The sequence below is a fragment of the Callospermophilus lateralis genome, chromosome 7 (assembly GCF_048772815.1).
Source record: "Callospermophilus lateralis isolate mCalLat2 chromosome 7, mCalLat2.hap1, whole genome shotgun sequence".
Classification (NCBI taxonomy): Eukaryota; Metazoa; Chordata; class Mammalia; order Rodentia; family Sciuridae; genus Callospermophilus; species Callospermophilus lateralis.
This window is the reverse complement of record NC_135311.1, coordinates 115,243,467-115,262,245: the sequence shown is the minus strand read 5'-3', so window position 1 is coordinate 115,262,245 and position 18,779 is coordinate 115,243,467. Positions and strand designations below refer to the sequence as shown.

General features: G+C 38.7%; 2 protein-coding genes across 4 annotated transcripts in view; one reads left to right on the top strand and one right to left on the bottom strand.

Annotated features, from left to right (window-relative positions):
• Positions 1 to 18,779, bottom strand: part of Pabpc4 (poly(A) binding protein cytoplasmic 4) — a 193,672-nt gene that overhangs the window by 23,473 nt on the left and 151,420 nt on the right. The gene's annotated exons all lie outside the window — the stretch shown is intronic.
• Macf1 (microtubule actin crosslinking factor 1) overlaps positions 1 to 18,779 on the top strand; it is a 221,715-nt gene that overhangs the window by 117,018 nt on the left and 85,918 nt on the right. For 2 of the 3 annotated variants that reach the window (XM_076860680.2, XM_076860681.2), the window contains exons 50-56: positions 1,333 to 1,450; positions 6,027 to 6,089; positions 6,708 to 6,949; positions 8,293 to 8,422; positions 9,062 to 9,261; positions 12,773 to 13,268; positions 13,948 to 15,419. In XM_076860680.2, coding sequence (XP_076716795.1) covers positions 1,333 to 1,450; positions 6,027 to 6,089; positions 6,708 to 6,949; positions 8,293 to 8,422; positions 9,062 to 9,261; positions 12,773 to 13,268; positions 13,948 to 15,419 — 2,721 coding nt within the window. The remainder of the gene's footprint in view (positions 1 to 1,332; positions 1,451 to 6,026; positions 6,090 to 6,707; positions 6,950 to 8,292; positions 8,423 to 9,061; positions 9,262 to 12,772; positions 13,269 to 13,947; positions 15,420 to 18,779) is intronic. The other variant, XM_076860679.2, reaches the window with a different exon arrangement.

The window sequence follows — 18,779 nt, the reverse complement described above, 5'->3', positions numbered from 1 at the left end:
TCTTGGTCCACAGTACCCTCAGCATTTTAAGAAACTTTTCATAGTACATCCAGGTCTCCTCCCTAAGAAAACCAAAACAACAACAAAATTCCCAAACAACCTAGTATTTCCACATGCTAAATATTTAGATCCAAACAACTAAATAGTAGTTGTTCGCATGGTATCCAACAGATGTCACTGTATTTCCCTCAAAAACTTCTAATATCCTGCTTATAAATGCATAGTTTTGGACTGTGGCCCTTAGAAAACAAATGGTTAATGGAAGATTTGACAAGCAGTGACCACAGGTTAGTTTGGAGTTAGGCCACTTGAGCTTGCTAGATGTTGATATTTCTGTAATTCTGCTGCTACTCTGTAGCTTGGAGTTAAAACCAAACTGATTTAATGATCAGGGCTTTTCATTGCAGAGCAAGGGGTTGAAGGCTAGAATGGGTACCCACTTTGAAAGAAGTATACTTGTACCACTATAGCAAGCCATCACATCTCAGAGACTTAGCATGATCTGGTACTTTTTTCTTAGAGCAGATGCTCTTGTTCCTAATGACTGTCTATGATAGCACAAGCTCTGTCTCAAACCTAAATTTGAAAAATGCAAAGTGTTGTCTATGAGTTTGTGTATTTATGTTCATCTCAATATCTAACTCCTTGTTTACCCTCTAGTTATCATTTCTTTTTTGTTCTTTACATACATGTTGCTCACTTTTGTCCATCTGACAAATCTTGTCTTAACTCTAGCTTTTCTCTCTCTTGGCAGCTAGATGTGTCTCTTCTTGTGCTCTAAGAGTTGACTGACCATATCTCTGTACTAACATTTATGACATTATAATGTGATGAATAATCTGAGCTCTTGGTTTGGGGAGCTATGTCAATCTTAATTTGTATTCCCAGTGTTTGGCATGGTGCCTGACCTATAGTAAATGCTTAATAAATTGATAAATGAAGCTGGGTACAGTGGCACATGCCCATAATCCCAGCTACTTGGGAGGCTGAGACAGGAGCATCACAAGTTCAGTGCCAGCTTCAGCAACTTAGTGAAACTCTGTCTCAAAATAAAAAAGACTGAGAGGTGTAGCCCAGTGGTAACATGTCCCTAGGTTCAATTTCCAGAATGGGATGTTTTTTTTTCATTGAATGAAATGAATCAAAAGGTCCTGAAAATTCCAGGATAACTTTCTCCCACATCTTTGCTTCCAAGACCAAGATCTTGAAATGGCTGAATATGAGTATGATTTCTTGATGCTTGTCAAAACTTTAGGAAATATATGTAGAACAGGTGTCCCTGTATGAGGAGACCTCTATATGTTACATTGAGCTCTTTCGTTTTTTAAACAGGGTATCCTCATTGATTGGGCAAGTAAGGGAACTCTGGTGGAAGAAATCAATTGCAAAGGCATTTCTTTAGAAAATCTTATCATGGAAATTACAGCACCTGATTCCCAAGCCAAAACAGGTGAGTACAAATTCTTTAAAACATAGTGAATAAATATCATTCTTTGCTCTTGGCCTTTGGCAATAACTTTTTGTTTAATTAATGTCAAAATCAAGGGTGGATCTGAAAACAAAGAGGGTCCGCATAGCAGTCTTCTCTCAACCTGATCTCTTTCCCTCTTTGATATATAACATTTTTTCACTCTGCAAAATTTCTTCTCTTGATGGGAAAAGTAATTGGACTAGTTGGGCTACTACCAATTTAATACAGAAAATTTAAAAATAGTATTTTCATTTCAATGATTTCTTTTTCTCTTTTAAACATGTGGATGAGATTGCTATGCATCATCTTTAAGCTCCAGTCAGCCTTGATGGATAAAAGCATTATAGGGGGAGAAGTTTGGTATTTGGGAGTCAGTATTTGTACACTAGAGACAAATACTTGTATTTGAACACCAGAGACAAATACTTGTATTTGCACCTAGATGTATGAATAATCTCTGGCTGTCAAGTCTTTCAAACAGAATTCAGTATGAATTCTGTCACTTGCTGATTATTAATTGGAATCCATAGGTTTTATGACCAGACTATGATAGTGCACTCCTAAAGTCAATTAAATGCTTAATAAAAAGTGTACTTTCTTTTATTCTCATGAAAATGGATACTTTTCTTTAGTACTCTAAAGTTTAAAGATTTATTGGAATTCTCCAGAAGTGACAATATTTCAGAGAACTGGTGTCTTCTACTCTAATACATAAACCTCTAAGTTCAGCAGATTGTTAGTGTGTGATTAGATCAGGAGTCTATAAACTTTTGAATAAAGGGCCAGGTAGTAAATATTTGCATTTGCAGGCTATCTGCTTTCTGTCACAATTACATACCTCTTGCCATTGTGTCACAAAAGCAGCCATAGACAATATATAAATGAATGGCTGTGGCTGTGTTTCAATAAAATTTTATGTACAGAAACAGACAAAGGGCCAAATTTGGCCAGTGGGCTCTGATTTGATGACTCCTACTTTAGATCAGTCATTTTTCACACTTTTTAAAAGTACTATAGTTGTTTATGTTTTTCCTGATACTGGGATTGAACCCAGGACCTTGCACATGCTAGGCAAGAAGGTCTACCATAGCTATATCCTCAGCCCAGTCATTTTTGTTTTTTTGTTCTTTGTGGGGTTTATTTTTGGTGCTGTGGCATGAACCCAGAGCCTATGCATGCTAGGTACACACTTAACACAGGATCTTTTAAAAAAAAAAAAACACCTCAACAAATTTTGGTGATGTTGGTTTCCCTTATAAGCTGGAGTATTTATCTATTATGAAATCTATCAATGAGAATATTAAGACTACCTTAATGAATATAAAAATTTCTTAAGGAGGATTATTGGGTGATGGCTTCATCACCTGATCTATTTCTAAATTTTGTTTAGGTGTTACATCCAAAAAATATGATTCACAGAGATAATCAATTGCAAATGATCACAGATTTTTTCCCCCCCATGCTGGGGCTTGAACCTAGGGCCTTTTGTACATGCTAAGCAAGCACTCTACCACTGACCTATACCCGTAGCCCCAGTGACAAAAAATTTTTTTTTCCCTTTTTACAGTACTGAGGATCAAACCCAGTGCCTCACACATGCTGGGCAAATGCTGTGCCACTGAGCTATATCCTCAGCCCCCCTTTAAAAAAATTTTTATTGTGAGACAGGGCCTCACTAAGTTGCCTCGTCTGGCTTCACACTGTGATCTTCTTGCCTCGGCTTCCTGAATAGTTGGGATTGTAAGTGTATGCCACCACATGTGGTGGCAAATGCTTTTATTTATTTGTTTTGTTTATTTATTTTTAAATATTTTCTTAGTTATAGGTGGACATAAGGTCTTTGTTTTACTTTATGCGATGCTGAGGATTGAACCTAGTGCCTCACACATGCTTGTCAAGTGCTCTACCGCTGAGCCACAACCCCAGCCTGGCAAATATTTTTAAAAGTTCACTTTACAATCTCAGAATACTGTTTTTGTTTTATTGTTGTTGGATTTTTTTTTTCCCCTTATGGCAAGACTGGGGATGGAACTTAGGACCTTGCACATGTGAGGCAAAAATGCTCTACCACTGCACCACACTGGGGATGGGGCTTTAGAATACTATTTGATCAAACTGAACTGAGAACTTAAAAGTGATGTATTAAGAAATTCTTGTTGCACAGTTAAGCTGCTAAGAATATTTGATGAGGGCTCACATTCTCAAACATAGGAAACACCTTAAACTGACATTGAGGTCAAAAACTGCCTGTAAGCTGACATTTTTCTGACCTGAATGTTAAGAATTCCATTATTACACAATTCTGCCCTCATGAGACTTTGCTCATTTTGACATACCTCAAAACTTATATTCATTTCACTTAATGCATTACACATCTACTGTAGCTATTTTGCTTTGTACAGTACTAGACAGAAGTTTTCTGTAAAGCCCTTTCCAGTCAAAGATGCTGAAAAAGAAACTTAAATAAGGGTCTGGGGTTGTGTCTCAGTGGTAGAGCACTTGCCTGGCATGTGTGAGGCACTGGGATCAATTCTCAGCACCACGTATAAATAAATGAACAAAATAAAGGCCCATTTAAAAAAAATAAAGAAATCTCTTAAAAAAAAAAAAAAGAAAGAAACTTAAATAAAACTTCACATAGAGGTGGCAAGATCTGTTTATTTGCTCATAAAAAGCACAAGGGCTGGGGATATGGCCTAGTGGTGGAGTACTTGCCTAGCATGTGTGAGGCACTGGGTTCAATTCTGGGTTCAGCACCACATATGAATAGATGAATAGAATTAAGGTCCATCGACAATCTAAAAAAATTTTTTTAAAAAAAGCATAAATTGGTTGTAGGGCCGGAAACAGTGGTACATGCCTGTAATCCCTGAAGCTCAGGAATCATGAGGCAGAAGGATCATGAGTTCAAAACCAGCCACAGGGCTGGGGTTGTGGCTCAGTGGTAGAGCACTTGCCTAGCATGTGTGAGGTACTGGGCTCGATCCCCAGCACCACACAAAAATAAACAAATAAAATAAAGGTATTGTGTCCATCTACAAGTAAAAAAAAAAAAAAAAAATTTTTTAAACCAGGCTCAGCAACTTAGTGAGGTGCTAAGCAACTCAGTGAGACCCTGTCTCTAAATAAAATACAAAAATAGGGCTGGGGATGTGGGTCAGTGGTTGAGTGCCCCTGAGTTCAATCCCTGGTAACTGCCCCGCCCCCAAAAGAAAAATTGGTTGTAGGTAGTAGATTAAGATGTAGCGTAAGTTAGCCAATCCCCCAAAAAAACAAATGCCAAATGTTTTCTCTGTCTTTTGAGTTTTAAAGTGCTTTCACCTATGTTATCTCATGGTGTCTTTCCAATAACAGCAAGGTTGTTGACAGGCTAGGTAATGTTATCTTCTTATCCTAGAGAAGAACCTGAGGTCTGTTTGTAGATCAAGGCTTACATACTGAATTAGTGACAGTCTTGGTTAGGACCTTTCTCCTAATTACTAGTCCAGTTTGCCTTTTGTCATCACTGTGTTATAATGGAAAGTAATTTTTCTGTTTGATCCATTTTTTAATTGAAAATACATTAACATTTTGAAGTTTTATAATTATCATCGTAACTATTTTTTAAATTGTATTTTAGCTTTTTGCATAGTGTAATCAGTGCAGTGCACCTAAGAATTTGGAGTGTAATTCTGTCCTTACACTCCACCCTCTTTTCTTTTTTTGTAGTGTTGGGGATCAGACCCAGGGCCTTGCGCATGCTAAGCAAATGCTTTACCGCTAACTGCATCCCCAGCCCCATTCTGTCCTTTCACTAGAATGCTATATAATGACTGTTGTTAGGTTCTGTATAATTTCATAACCTGGTTTTCACTTAACTTGGGAAGCTCCTCTGAAATATAGGGGACTAAAATGGGGAGAATGTAGGTGAAATGGTGATAATTAGAAACAGAACCAAAGGCCCAAAGCAGAATTTATGGGAATATTTATGAGCCACATTTATCAGCACTTTATATTTTTGTTTTCTAGTAAAGGAAGGGGAGCCAGAAGAAGTTATGAAAGAAAAATCAGGCAATCTTTCATGAATACCAACATAAAGGGGCTCACAGTTATGTCTTTACTACTAAATGGAGTGCTTTAAAAATCGTTCTATTATTTATTTTTATTATAATAAAAGATATTGATATTAAAGGTGACTCTCTTTGGGTTTGTAGTAGATTCACATTCTAAAATGTGGCAGATACCATTCATTCTAAATACTTAATAATTTCACAGTACTTGCCTCACAAAAATTAGAGAAGAGTCCAAATAATTCAAGTTAGAGTTTTAAGAAGAATTGGAATTTCCTATAGAAAGGATTAAGAATCATTACCACTTAAGAGCTGAAATACCTCAAGTAACACTTTATTGCCTGGCAGCTAAAATGATTTGTCTCTTTCCATGAGTTTGTTGTCTTGTGTTGTGTTAACTTCCTGATGCCCAAGCTTAAAGTGAATGCCAAAGAACAAATGCAGTGCCTTTATGTATTCCTAACACGTTGGTCTTGCCCTGTTTGTCTCCCTGTCCTTCTGCTCAGGTTCCATACTGCCCTCTGTAGGAAGCTCTGTAGGCAGTGTAAACGGATACCACACCTGCAAAGGTGAGAATGCCATTTCAACAGTGCCTGCCTCTTTGTTGGGTGTGTTAGGACAGTGTTCATGTTTGCATCTGTGTTTGTTTCAATATATGTGCAACTGCTGCCAGTTGGGGCATGAGGGTGAAAACCTGGGGAGGAGCAGCTGACTCTGGGCTAACTGGGTTGGCAGCCCTATATCTAAAGGGTACTGAGAAAATAAACAGAACTATCAGATAAGGCCAATGAGGAAAGACCTTGTAGAAAACACATGTGAATCTTTGAATTATAAAGAAGCTATTCTAGAGGTAATCTCTAGTGTAGTGTTTAACCTCCCAGCTAGGTAACCTCTCTAGTTTGGAGAAGGGGGAACAAAAGAATGCTCCAAGTCCATTAATTCCTCTGGTGTTGTAAGGCTGATTTCTTACTTTTACTCCCCTTAATTCTGTTATAAATCAGAAAGAAGATTAATGAGAACTCTTTTGCTTTGTGTATTTAGATAAGAATTTTTTGTGATCTAGGAGGAAGATACTCACTAGTTCACTAGGAGGAGTAGGAAAGATGCTTAATCCTAACAAATAATTTAGGAGTGAGAAACCAAGGGGAGAGCCATTCCCAGTCTGATTTCTGTTTCTGTGATACTAGATCTGACGGAGATACAGTGTGACTTGTCAGATGTAAACTTGAAGTATGAGAAACTAGGTGGAGTACTTCGGGAACGCCAGGAAAGCTTTCAAGCTGTCCTCAGCAGAATGGAGGAAGTTCAGAAAGAGGCACGCTCAGTGCTGCAGTGGCTAGAATCAAAAGAGGAGGTCCTGAAAGCCATGGATGCCTCTTTGTCTCCAACCAAGACAGAAACAGTGAAGGCACAAGCTGAATCTAATAAGGTATTGTGTTTACATTAGTTGCATCCCAACACTGAGAGGCATACTCTGCTGCACCTGTTTCTTTCCCTAGCCCAGGGACCTAAGAGTGAGATATGGCCAACCTCCCAGGCTGTAATAAACATTATATTTGACTTCCAAATGTTTAACATGTCCAACCTCTCCCAGAGAATTTTTTTTACCTGTGAAATTAAAAGTTGTTATAAATTAAATTCAGAAACAAAACCAGTTTGCAGAAAGAGAATAGACTTCCCCCAAAGTATTAGCACATTGAAAAAGGGATTACTTAAAGATGTTTTATGTGATGCTACAAGAGAGCTAAACCATTCTCTGAAGCACTATTCCAACTCTTAGAGGGACCTAAAAAACTGATTACAAGTCTGGGGTTGTGGCTCAGCGGTAGAACTCTCCCCTAGTGTACGTGAGGCACTGGTTTCAATCCTCAAAACCATATAAAGTAAAAAATAAAGACACTATGTCTACCTATAACTAAAAATAAATGAATAAATAAATATTAAATGAAAAACAAAAAAACTGATTACAGTGCATTCTTAAAACTGCAGGTGATACCAGAAAATAATGCTCCTGTTGAACTCACATATCATTGCTAACTAATGAAATGTGGTCATCATCACATCTTGGCACTTTTAGCTAATAAGAAGTGATAATTACTATTTACTGAGTTTCATTGATGTACTTAAATAAACTTAAATCCTGCTATCTAGAATTTTTTTTTTTTTTTTTAAATACTGGGACTTGAACCAAAAGGTGCTTAACCACTGAGCAACATCCTCAGCCCTTTTTATTTTTTATTTTGAGACAGAGTCTCACCAAATTGCTGGCCTCAAACTTATTATCCTCCTGCCTCAGCCTCCTGAGTCACTGGGATTATAGGCATATGCTCCCATTGCCCTCCTCTACCACCCTGACTTTATTTTAAAGTAAATATTGAAAGATTAAGTACTATTGGGCATGGTGGTCCATACCTTAATTCCAGTGGCTCAGGAGGCTAAGGCAGGAGAAATATGAGTTCAAAGCTAGCAACAGCAAAAGCAAGGTACTAAGCAATCCAGTGAGACCCTGTCTCTAAATAAAATACAAAATAGGACTGGGGATGTGGGTCAGTGGTTTACTGCCTAGTACCAATCCCTAGTACCAAAAACAAAAACAAAAACAAACCCACAAATCAAGTCTGGATAGGATCAGAGAAGATCTTTCTGCCCAAATAAATAAATAAATAAAATCATCAGAGAAGAGACTATAATTGCCACCCAGTCAATCTTCTATTCTAATCACAACTTTGTTTCCTGTCCACAATCTGATGGTATGTGTGATATTTCTCTTAGGCCTTCCTAGCTGAATTGGAACAGAATTCTCCAAAGGTCCAAGAAGTGAAGCAAGCTTTAGCTGAATTACTGATGATGTATCCCAACTCACAAGAAGCAGAAAATTGGAAGAAAATTGAAGAAGAGCTCAGTATGTTGTCACAGGGTTGTTTCACATTCACTAAATTGCTTGTGTCTAAAGCAAACAGAATTTCAGCACATCCTACAAAGTAGGAATTAATTTTAATTAATTTTTGAAAACAAGAGGCCCATGCGGTGTCAGAGAATGAATCTGAATAGGGAAAAGTTTTAGAAATTCTAATCAGAGTTGGAATTGTGGCTTTCTAGGGCAGTCAAATTGGTAGTCTACTCTCATCAAAAACTAAAGAGACCACTGAAGATAGGAAATCTACATATTCAATATCATGAATAATAATATATGTTCATAACATAAATTGTAAATAGTATAAATGAATATTGGCATGAAAATGTTTATTATACAGTAAATTTTAAGCAGGCAATAAAATAATATATGCAGCATATTTTGCATATGTGTATGGTTTTGTGCAGTTTTATTACATGTAGTTTCATGTAACCACTACCCCAATGAAAATAAACAATTGTTTGTATTTCTTTAGTTAAAATTTTTAAAGGGTTATTTTTTTATTTTAAAAAATGTTAAATAATACTCCTGGGGTCATTTCTTGTAATATATTAGGAATTTAATTTAGGGAGCGTATCAGTTACTGATGATAGTAAAGATCTATATTATCTCATTTCTTCTCTACAGATTCCCGATGGGAAAGGGCCACTGAGGTGACTGTGACTCGGCAAAAGCAGCTAGAGGAATCTGCAAGCCATCTGGCCTGCTTCCAGGCTGCAGAATCCCAGCTCCGGCCCTGGCTAATGGAAAAGGAACTGATGATGGGAGTCCTGGGCCCCTTGTCTATTGACCCTAATATGTTGAATGCACAAAAGCAGCAGGTCCAGGTAAGCAGTGTAACTTAACGCTTTAGAGCACGGAAATTTGAGCCGTGTGAATTTGGGTTTGAATCCTGCTCCCAGCAAGTAAATTTCATATGACCCTGTTCAAGTCACTTAACTTCTCAGTGTTTTCCTCAATACTTTTTTTCCTGGTACTGGGGATTGAACCCAAGGTCACTTTAATACTGAACTACATCCCCAACTCTTTTTATTTTTTATTTTGAGACAAAGTATTAAGTTCCTCAGGCTGGCCTCAAACTTGCGATCCTCCTGCCTCAGCCTCTAGAGTCATTGGGATTATAAGTATGGGCAACCAGCCTGGTACTTTTCCTCAATTTTAATGAGATGTTTATGAAGTGTTTATCATAGTAAATAGTCAATAACTATTATTAATATCATTAATAGAGGCAGTAAGAGGTAGATACAAGAATGAAAAAACATTTCCTGGTGAAATTATAGAATATTTTATTTTTAATCCTCAATGGTAGTAATCCATAGTACTTAATATAATATATCTGCTGGTTTTAAAGATTTTTTACTGGCCAAACCTCAAAAAAGCTGATTTATATTATGCCTAACATTATAGAATTTAGGTTGATTAAAATCATGTCACTTCCAATAAAACTCTGCCTAGAATTTTTTCCTAGTCCTACGTCTTCCCCAAACTCTTATATTTCTTCTCCCCTCCCACCAGGTTACCTAAAACTAAGAGTACTTTTTGAAGGAAACTTTTTGGGCTCTGCATTCAAATAATTTTTGAGCCCTGGTTAGTCTACTCACAAATATTTTTCTAATTCAGTGGTTTTCAAGGTTTTTGTTCTCAAACTCTTTTATACTCTTAAAAGTTATTGAGAATTTCCAGGCGTGGTGGCACATGCCTGTAATCCCAGCAGCTTGGGAGGCTGAGATAGGAGAATTGCGTGTTCAGAGCCAGCCTCAGCAAAAGCAAAGCACTAAGCAACTCAGTGAGACCATGTCTCTAAAAAAAATACAAAATAGGGCTGGGGATATGGCTCAGTGGTTGAGTACCCCTGAGTTCAATTCCTGGTACCAAAAAAAAAAAAAAAAAGAATAGATATTGAGGATCTATAGAGTTTGTATTTTACCTATTGATATTTAATTTACTATATTAAAACAGTAATTTTAAAAATATATATTCATTTAAAAATAGCAATGATAAAACCATCACATTAACATACGTAACATGTTCAGTCTGTTGTAATATTAGACATCAGGTAGTCTCTGGGAAATTTTATTGAACATTTATGACAGATAACATCTTAGTATTATTATGAAAATAGGTTTGACCTTGTAGAATTCTTGGGTTTTTTTTTTTTTTTTTTTTTTTTGTACCAGGGGATTAAACCCAGGCATGCTTAACCACTGAGCCACTGAGCCACATCTTCAGCCCTTTTTTATATTTTATCTAGAAATAGGGTCTCACTGAGTTGCTGAGGCTGGATCTGAACTTGAAATCCTTCTGCCTCAGCCTCCCAGGTTTCTGGGATTATAGGTGTGGGTCACCACACCTGGCTTGTGGACTTCTTAAAAGGGCCTAGGCATTGCTGGGGTCCCTGATCCATATTCTGATTTTTTTATTCATCGCGTCATAGGCTTGCTCTCTGGACTATAACATAAGAAGAGCCTCCTAATGGGCTTTCCCTCCATCCTACCACTGGTTACCAAATTATCTCCTTAAATCACATATCTGGAGATATTAAAATGCTCAGTGACTCTTGGCTGGCTATTAAACAAAATCCAAATAACTAGGCTTTCGTAGTCTGGTTCCAGCTTGTCTAGTTTGTCATTTCCAGCTCCATCCCCATATGCCCAGTCTTCTACCTACACCAGATAGTTTTCTCAAACATGTCACACCTAGATGGCTCTGTGCCTTTGCTAGGCCTTCCCCTGGAGGACCCTTCACCAGCCTAACTCTCTGTTCTGCTTGGGAAATTCCTATTCACTATGTGACCAAGGCTGGTCTCAAATTTAATCCTCCTGTCCTGAGTTGCTGGATTATAGGTGTTCCTGTTTATTCTTTTGTTTTTTTAGAAATTATCTAGTTTTGTTTATTTATTTTTATGTGGTGCTGAGGATTGAATCCAGTGCCACACACATGCTAGGCAAGTGCACTACCACTGAGCCACAACCCCAGCCTCTGTTCGTTCTTTATTGTCACTTATGGAACATCTCATTCTTCCTTTTGTCATGACTAGTCTTAATCACTCTTACTCTGTGCTTTCACAGCAATTTGTTATATTATGTCAATGTTTTTATCATTTTTTAATTTTACTGCATTTTATTAGTGTATTTTGTGGGGGCAGGTACTGGGGATTGAATTCAGGGGCACGTAACCACTGAGCCACATCTCCAGCCCTTTTTATATTTTATTTAGAGACAGGGTTTCAGTGAGTTGCTTAGTGCCTCACTGTTGGTAAGACTGGCTTTGAACTCGTTATCCTCCTGCTTCAACCTCCCTGGGATTAGTTTATTCTTTACATATTTGTTTTTCTTGATCATGTCTTATTTTTGTATTTTGTAAATGCTGAGTGCTTTTCACAAATTATCTCACCAGCCATGTTAAATACTTTGCTCTCCCCATCTTACTAGTAAGGAAGCTGAGATTCAAAGAATTTCTAAAAACTCACCTAAACTTATACAGCTGGTGAGTTTAGAGAGTCAGGATTTGAACTCAGGCACTCTGGCACCAGAGTCTGTAATCCTAATATCTTTTCTGAGAGGGGTAGAGGATAGAAAACAAATTAGAAGACATGTGCCTTGCTTTATAGAACCCTTTATCTAATTTTGCTACGTTGTAATATATAGATCACAGGTACTGTAGGAATTCCAGTAAAGAAACCAAAAAAAGCAGTGGCATTGAAAGTAGCAATGGCAAGCCCAACCAGTAATATAGTAGGTCTGGGACCCACTATTCCAGACTCCAGATTCAGAGGACTGGTATTTGCATGGCAAAGCTGATAAACACCAATCTGGTTTCCTAGCCCAAGCCGACCTTAGTAAAACAGAGTAGGACAAATAAGAGAAAAAAATAAAATAATGCAATCAATGATCCTTTCAAAATATTTATTTATGAAGTAGTTGTTAAAAGTAATACTGCCTCAGCCTATTACATTAAAACAGTAATTTTTGCCAGGTGTGGTGGCACATGCCTTTAATCCTATTGACTCAAGAAGCTGAGGCAGAAGGACTGCAAATTTGAGTCCAGCCTCAGCAAATTAGTGAGAACTTGTCTCAAAATAAAATAAATAGGGAAATTTTTAAAAGGACTAAGAATGTAGCCCAGTGGTAAAGTGCCCCTGGGTTCAATCCCTAGTACACCTTCCCTCAAAACAAAACAATAATTTTGACTGGCTTAAAAAAATAATAATGATAGCCTGGTCCTTATTTTCTGGCTTATTTTTAGAAGGGGCTATCACAATCCAAAATCAGTTTTTGTTTTGACACTGCTTTTAGATGTTTTCTCTGTCTAAACATCTTGATGTCATTTCTGTTTTAGTTTATGCTGAAAGAATTTGAAACACGCAAGCAACAGCACGAGCAGCTGAATGAGGCAGCTCAGGGCATACTAACAGGCCCTGGAGATGTATCTCCATCTACCAGCCAAGTACAGAAAGAACTCCAAAGCATCAATCAGAAGTGGGTCGAGCTGACTGACAAACTCAATTCCCGTTCCAGCCAAATTGACCAAGCTATTGTTAAAAGCATCCAGTACCAAGAACTGCTCCAGGACTTATCAGAAAAAGTGAAGGCAGTTGGACAGCGACTGAGTGGCCAGTCAGCCATCAGCACCCAACCTGAGGCTGTAAAGCAACAATTGGAGGAGACCAGTGAGATTCGATCTGACTTGGAACAATTAGACAATGAGATAAAGGAGGCTCAAACACTGTGTGATGAACTCTCTGTGCTCATTGGTGAGCAGTACCTCAAGGATGAGCTGAAGAAGCGTTTGGAGACAGTCACCCTGCCGCTCCAAGGCTTAGAAGACCTTGCAGGTGAGTTAGGGTGAGGAACATACTCTTGCCATTATTAGTGGCAACAGAAAAAAGGAATGGCTTAGTAGTAGATCCAAGAATCTAGAATGACGTGGAGTAGCTCTTGGATTCAGAATAGTGTTAACCTGTTCCTTCTTCCAGTGACAGTGAGAACTGCTGTGGTTATTCCACACTGAACTCTGGCAGTATCTGGAACTTTGCATAGCACAGTCCTAGAGATAAAAACTCTGATTCAAAGTCAACCAACAGGTAGCCTCTCATGCCCATAGATGTACTAATAGGTGGAGTTACTTGCACACTTTCACTGATACTCACTTCTTTTCTTTATATATTACAGGTACACACATACTTGAGCTCATACCCTATATATGCAAAGTGAAAATGTACTCTGGACTTCTTATGATGACCTTATATAAGACAAATTTTATCATTGACTTATTGCCTCTTTTTCTGGAAATTTTTATGACTTTCCACTAGCTTAGAAGTAATCAAGTCACCTTACAAAGTTGATCTTAAATAAGATATAGTGTGTGAAGGAGCCTAGCTGTATGTCTTTTTTATGGTAGATTCTCAATTAACCTTTGTTTCCCTTCCCTTAAGATAGACCATTTACTCTCAGCAAACATTTTTAATGCCATGTTCAGGCTTGATTGATTTCAATTTTGTTTTCTCATTTCAGCTGATCGCATGAACAGACTCCAGTCAGCTCTTGCCAGCACCCAGCAGTTCCAGCAAATGTTTGATGAGTTGAAGACATGGTTGGATAACAAACAAAGCCAGCAAGCAAAAAGCTGCCCAATTTCTGCAAAACTGGAGCAGCTTCAGTCTCAACTACAGGAGAATGAAGAGTTTCAGAAAAGCCTTAATCAACACAGTGGTTCCTATGAAGTGATTGTAGCCGAGGGGGAATCTCTGCTGCTTTCTGTACCCCCTGGAGAAGAGAAAAGGACTTTACAAAACCAGTTGGTTGAACTCAAAAGCCACTGGGAAGAGCTTAGTAAAAAAACTGCAGACAGACAATCCAGGCTCAAGGACTGTATGCAGAAAGCTCAGAAGTATCAGTGGCATGTGGAAGACCTTGTGCCATGGATAGAAGATTGTAAAGCCAAGATGTCTGAATTGCAGGTCACTCTGGATCCAGTGCAACTAGAATCCAGTCTCTTGAGAGCAAAGGCTATGCTGAGTGAGGTGGAAAAGCGCCGCTCCCTGCTGGAAATACTGAATAGTGCTGCTGACATTCTGATTAACTTTTCAGAAACCGATGAGGATGATATCCGGGATGAGAAGGCTGAGATCAACCAGAATATGGATGCCATTACAGAAGAGCTGCAGGCCAAAACTGGGTTGCTTGAAGAAATGACTCAGAGGCTCAAGGAGTTTCAGGAAAGCTTTAAGAATATTGAAAGAAAGGTTGAAGGAGCCAAACACCAACTTGAAATCTTTGATGCCCTGGGCTCTCAAGCCTGTAGCAACAAGAACCTGGAGAAGCTAAGAGCTCAACAGGAAGTGCTGCAGGCACTGGAGCCTCAAGTGGACTATCTGAGGAACTTTACTCAGGGGCTGGTAGAAGATGCCCCAAATGGATCTGATGCGTCCCAACTTCTACATCAAGCTGAGGTCACTCAGCAAGAGTTCCTAGAAGTGAAACAGAGAGTGAACAGTGGTTGCATGACAATGGAAAACAAGCTGGAGGGCATTGGCCAGTTTCACTGCCGAGTCCGAGAGATGTTTTCTCAGTTGGCAGACCTGGATGATGAGCTAGATGGCATGGGTGCTATTGGCAGAGACACAGATAGCCTCCAATCCCAAATTGAGGATGTACGGCTATTTCTGAACAAAATCCAGTCCCTCAAGTTCGACATAGAGGCCTCTGAAGCAGAGTGCCGACAAATGCTAGAAGAAGAGGGGACTCTGGACTTGTTAGGTCTCAAGAGGGAGCTGGAAGCCCTGAATAAACAGTGTGGCAAACTGACAGAGAGGGGGAAAGCTCGCCAAGAACAGCTGGAGCTAACATTGGGTCGAGTAGAGGACTTCTATAGAAAATTGAAAGTACTTAATGACGCAACCACAGCAGCGGAGGAGGGAGAGGCACTCCAGTGGATAGTGGGGTCTGAAGTGGATGTCATCAACCAACAATTAGCAGATTTTAAAGTAAGTCTCACCCTTATTTTTTTTTCTTTTTCTATCTAATACGTATATTTCCTTGCTTGTAACTTCAATTCTAGCTGAGACAGTTCTGTTGTCTCATTTGCATCACCACCAAAGTACACTGAAGACTGAACAGTCTCTTGGACTTCTATGGAGACTGTTTTGAACATGTTTCTATTGTGGTTTATTTCAGTTTTTATAACAAAGTAAGGATATAGAAAGAAATACATAAGTCTTAATTCTTATGCTAAGAATCTCCTCTTAGGAGTTCTTGAGATGCCAAATTAATTGTTTTGGTAACTGCAGTGAAGGTATCTTCTGGTACCTATTTTTCAAATTGAGCTATGAGAAACCATAAGATGGACAAGGGCTCATTTTCTGAAGTGTTGATTTTACACAGATTTCAGGGGAAATTATTGATGTATTCTGGAATAAGATGTAAAATTCTCATGAATTGAAGTGAATGAGATGTGACACTTCAAAGAAATTTCCCATTTAACAGAAAGCAGCTTAAAAATATAGCTCAGGCTCCTCAAGAGTACACGTTCTTTGCCTGTAGGAGGTTTGAGAAATACTACCTTAATCACAGAAATATTTTAGTTCTTTACCTGAGTCAAAATTTCTAGCCCTGAGATTTAAATTTAAACAACAGGTCAGGCTCAGTAGCACACAAATGTAATCCCAGCTATTGAGGAGGTTAAAGCAGGGGATCACAGGTTTGGTTAGCCTTGGCAGCTTAGTGAGACCCTACTAAAAAATAAAAAGGGCTGGGGATGTAACTCAGTGTGAAGAGTCCCCCTGGGTTTAATCTCCAGTACCGCTAAATCAATAAACAAATAAATAAAGCACAGTGATTAGACAGCTGGACCCCAAAGTGTTGATCTGCTGGCTAAGGGCCTGCCCGTCTAGACTAATAACTCTTAAGCCCTTTTTTTTTTTTTTTTTTTTTTTTTTGTACCAGGAATCGAACTCGGGGGCACTCAACCAACTGAGCCACATCCCCAGCCCTATTTTGTATTTTATTTAGAGACATGGTCTCACTGAGTTGCTTAGCACCTCACCATTGCTGAAGCTGGCTTTGAACTCAAAACCTTACTATCTCAGCCTCCCGAGCCACTGGGATTACAGGCAGGCACCACAGCACAGGGCAACCCTTGAGCCTTTTGCCCAAGAGTTTTCTTTGTTATTAATACCTAAAAATGTCTCACTCAGCCACTGTGTCTTTCATGGTACATGGAATAGATTTAGAAAGGATACTCTCAACAGTTTGTTCCAGCAGCTTAACCCCTGAGCCACATCCCCAGCCCTTTTTATTTTGAAACAGGGTCCTGCTAAGTTGCTTAGGACCTCACTAAGTTGGTGAGGCTGGTTTTGAACTCATGATCCTCCTGGCCCAGCCTCCAAAGTTGCTGGATATACAGCCACTGTGCTTGGCTAGAATTCTTTCCTTTTAGAATATATAAAGAGGGGATGTTGACATCAGGGCTGAGCCACATGTTTCCTGGAAGGGACTTTGTAGACAAAATTGAAGTGCAAAAAGGTGACTGTTTCACAAAGGCCCCACTAGGAGCTTAAGGGACATTCTGTATGAAAATGGGACACTAGTTGAAGGCCCCCTTATCAATTTGGAGATAGTACAGTTTGAAGCAACAGAAGTCATCCTATTTGATTTCTTGGAGCACCCTGATAAGAAAGAATAAATAGATAAAATTCAAGCCCATAAGGCAATGCTTGTTCCTTTTCAAAACACCCACACCTCTTCTCTGGTAGCAGTGTGGCCTTCCCTCTGTCATCATCTTGCATGCTTTTCTTTCCTTTTCTGCTGTAAGCTCCTGGAGAGCAGGGACTCTTCTGCAGATATGTGTCTGTTATCCAGTTGACCTGGAACTGGGTTACTGGAATTAATGGTCTAATCAACTAAATAAATTTTTTAGACAACTGAAGCTTATCCCTATAGGTTCAAAAATAGTCTCATTTAACCAGATTCTAATTTATGTAGAAATTATTTTAAATTTTGTTTGACTAATTTTCTTAATACTGTATTGTATATAAGTTTTTCTTAATAAGTACAAGTTAATGTTAAAAATATTGTGCAGTTCTCCCCTATGAACATATTCTCAAGGCTATTAGAGAGGTTTGGGGCTGCTTTGTGTTTCTAAATTGCTGTGCAGTTTGAGAACTATGTTGAAGTGCTTGTTTGGGGCCTCTGCAGTGTTGAACTGGTCAGATTGGCTATACGTACAGGTGCATAGTGAGGAGGTAATTTCTGTTTTTTTCCCCCCAGACTTATTCTTAGAAACCAAGAGTAAAGTATTTTTTCCCATGATGGCAAGTATTACAGTTGGCTCTGTGCATCTGCACGTTCAACCAATCATGTATTAAAAATATTTCAGATGGGGGGAAATAATAAAAAATAGCAATGCAAAATAATACAGAGTTAAATAATACAAATTTTAAAACAATATTGTATAACAATTTGCATAGCATTTTCTTTGTATTAGGTATTATAGTAATCATCCAGAGATGATTTACAGCTATAGGAAGATGCAATTACTATTCATTTTATATAAGGAACCTGAGCACACATGGATTTGGTATCTGGGGGCACAGAGGATCCTGGAACCATTGCCCCAATGATACCAAGTATATTACTGCTATTGCTTTGCTCTGCCATTACTGGGTCTGCCTGTAGCAGTCTATCCCCTCTTTTCTAATAATTAGTGAGCTAGAAAATGAAGTAAATAAGGCTGTTGAAATTTTGTTAACTATGAGGTAGACCTCCTGGTGCTCAGGAGCTCAATAGCTGCTTAGTTGCTTGTCACAGCCAACTCAGTTCATTGGTTTCTAAGAATAAGCCTCCTACCATGAATACCATGGATATGAATGCTGGGACCAGTCAGCCAGGCACTGGCAGAGTGTGCAGTAGACTGGTGTTGACAACCCTGTTATGACCCATCATTAAGTCAATAGCTAGTTACTATTAAATGATTAGGGGGCTCAGTGGTAGAGCGCTACCTAGCATGTGCAAGGCATTGGGTTCCATCCTCAGCACCACATAAAAATGAATAAATAAAATAAAGGGGTTTAAAAAAATCAGTATCCTTCCAAGAGCTGATGTGCAAATCAGAAGTTCTGTTTTACCAGTCTACCTTTAGGGAGGTCAAAAGTTTGGTGAAGTTTTTGCCTCCTCCCAGCAAAGGTCTTTGGTCTGGAGGGGAGGAGCATATTCCTGGCTGATCTGCTGAACTCATGGGAAGTAAAAACAATGAGAGGGGAAAACTGTGTCAGTTCCACAGACCCCTAGAGGCTATAAAAAGGGAAGGTCTTGGACCCATTCTGAGGACTGAGTCATTTTCATGTTGT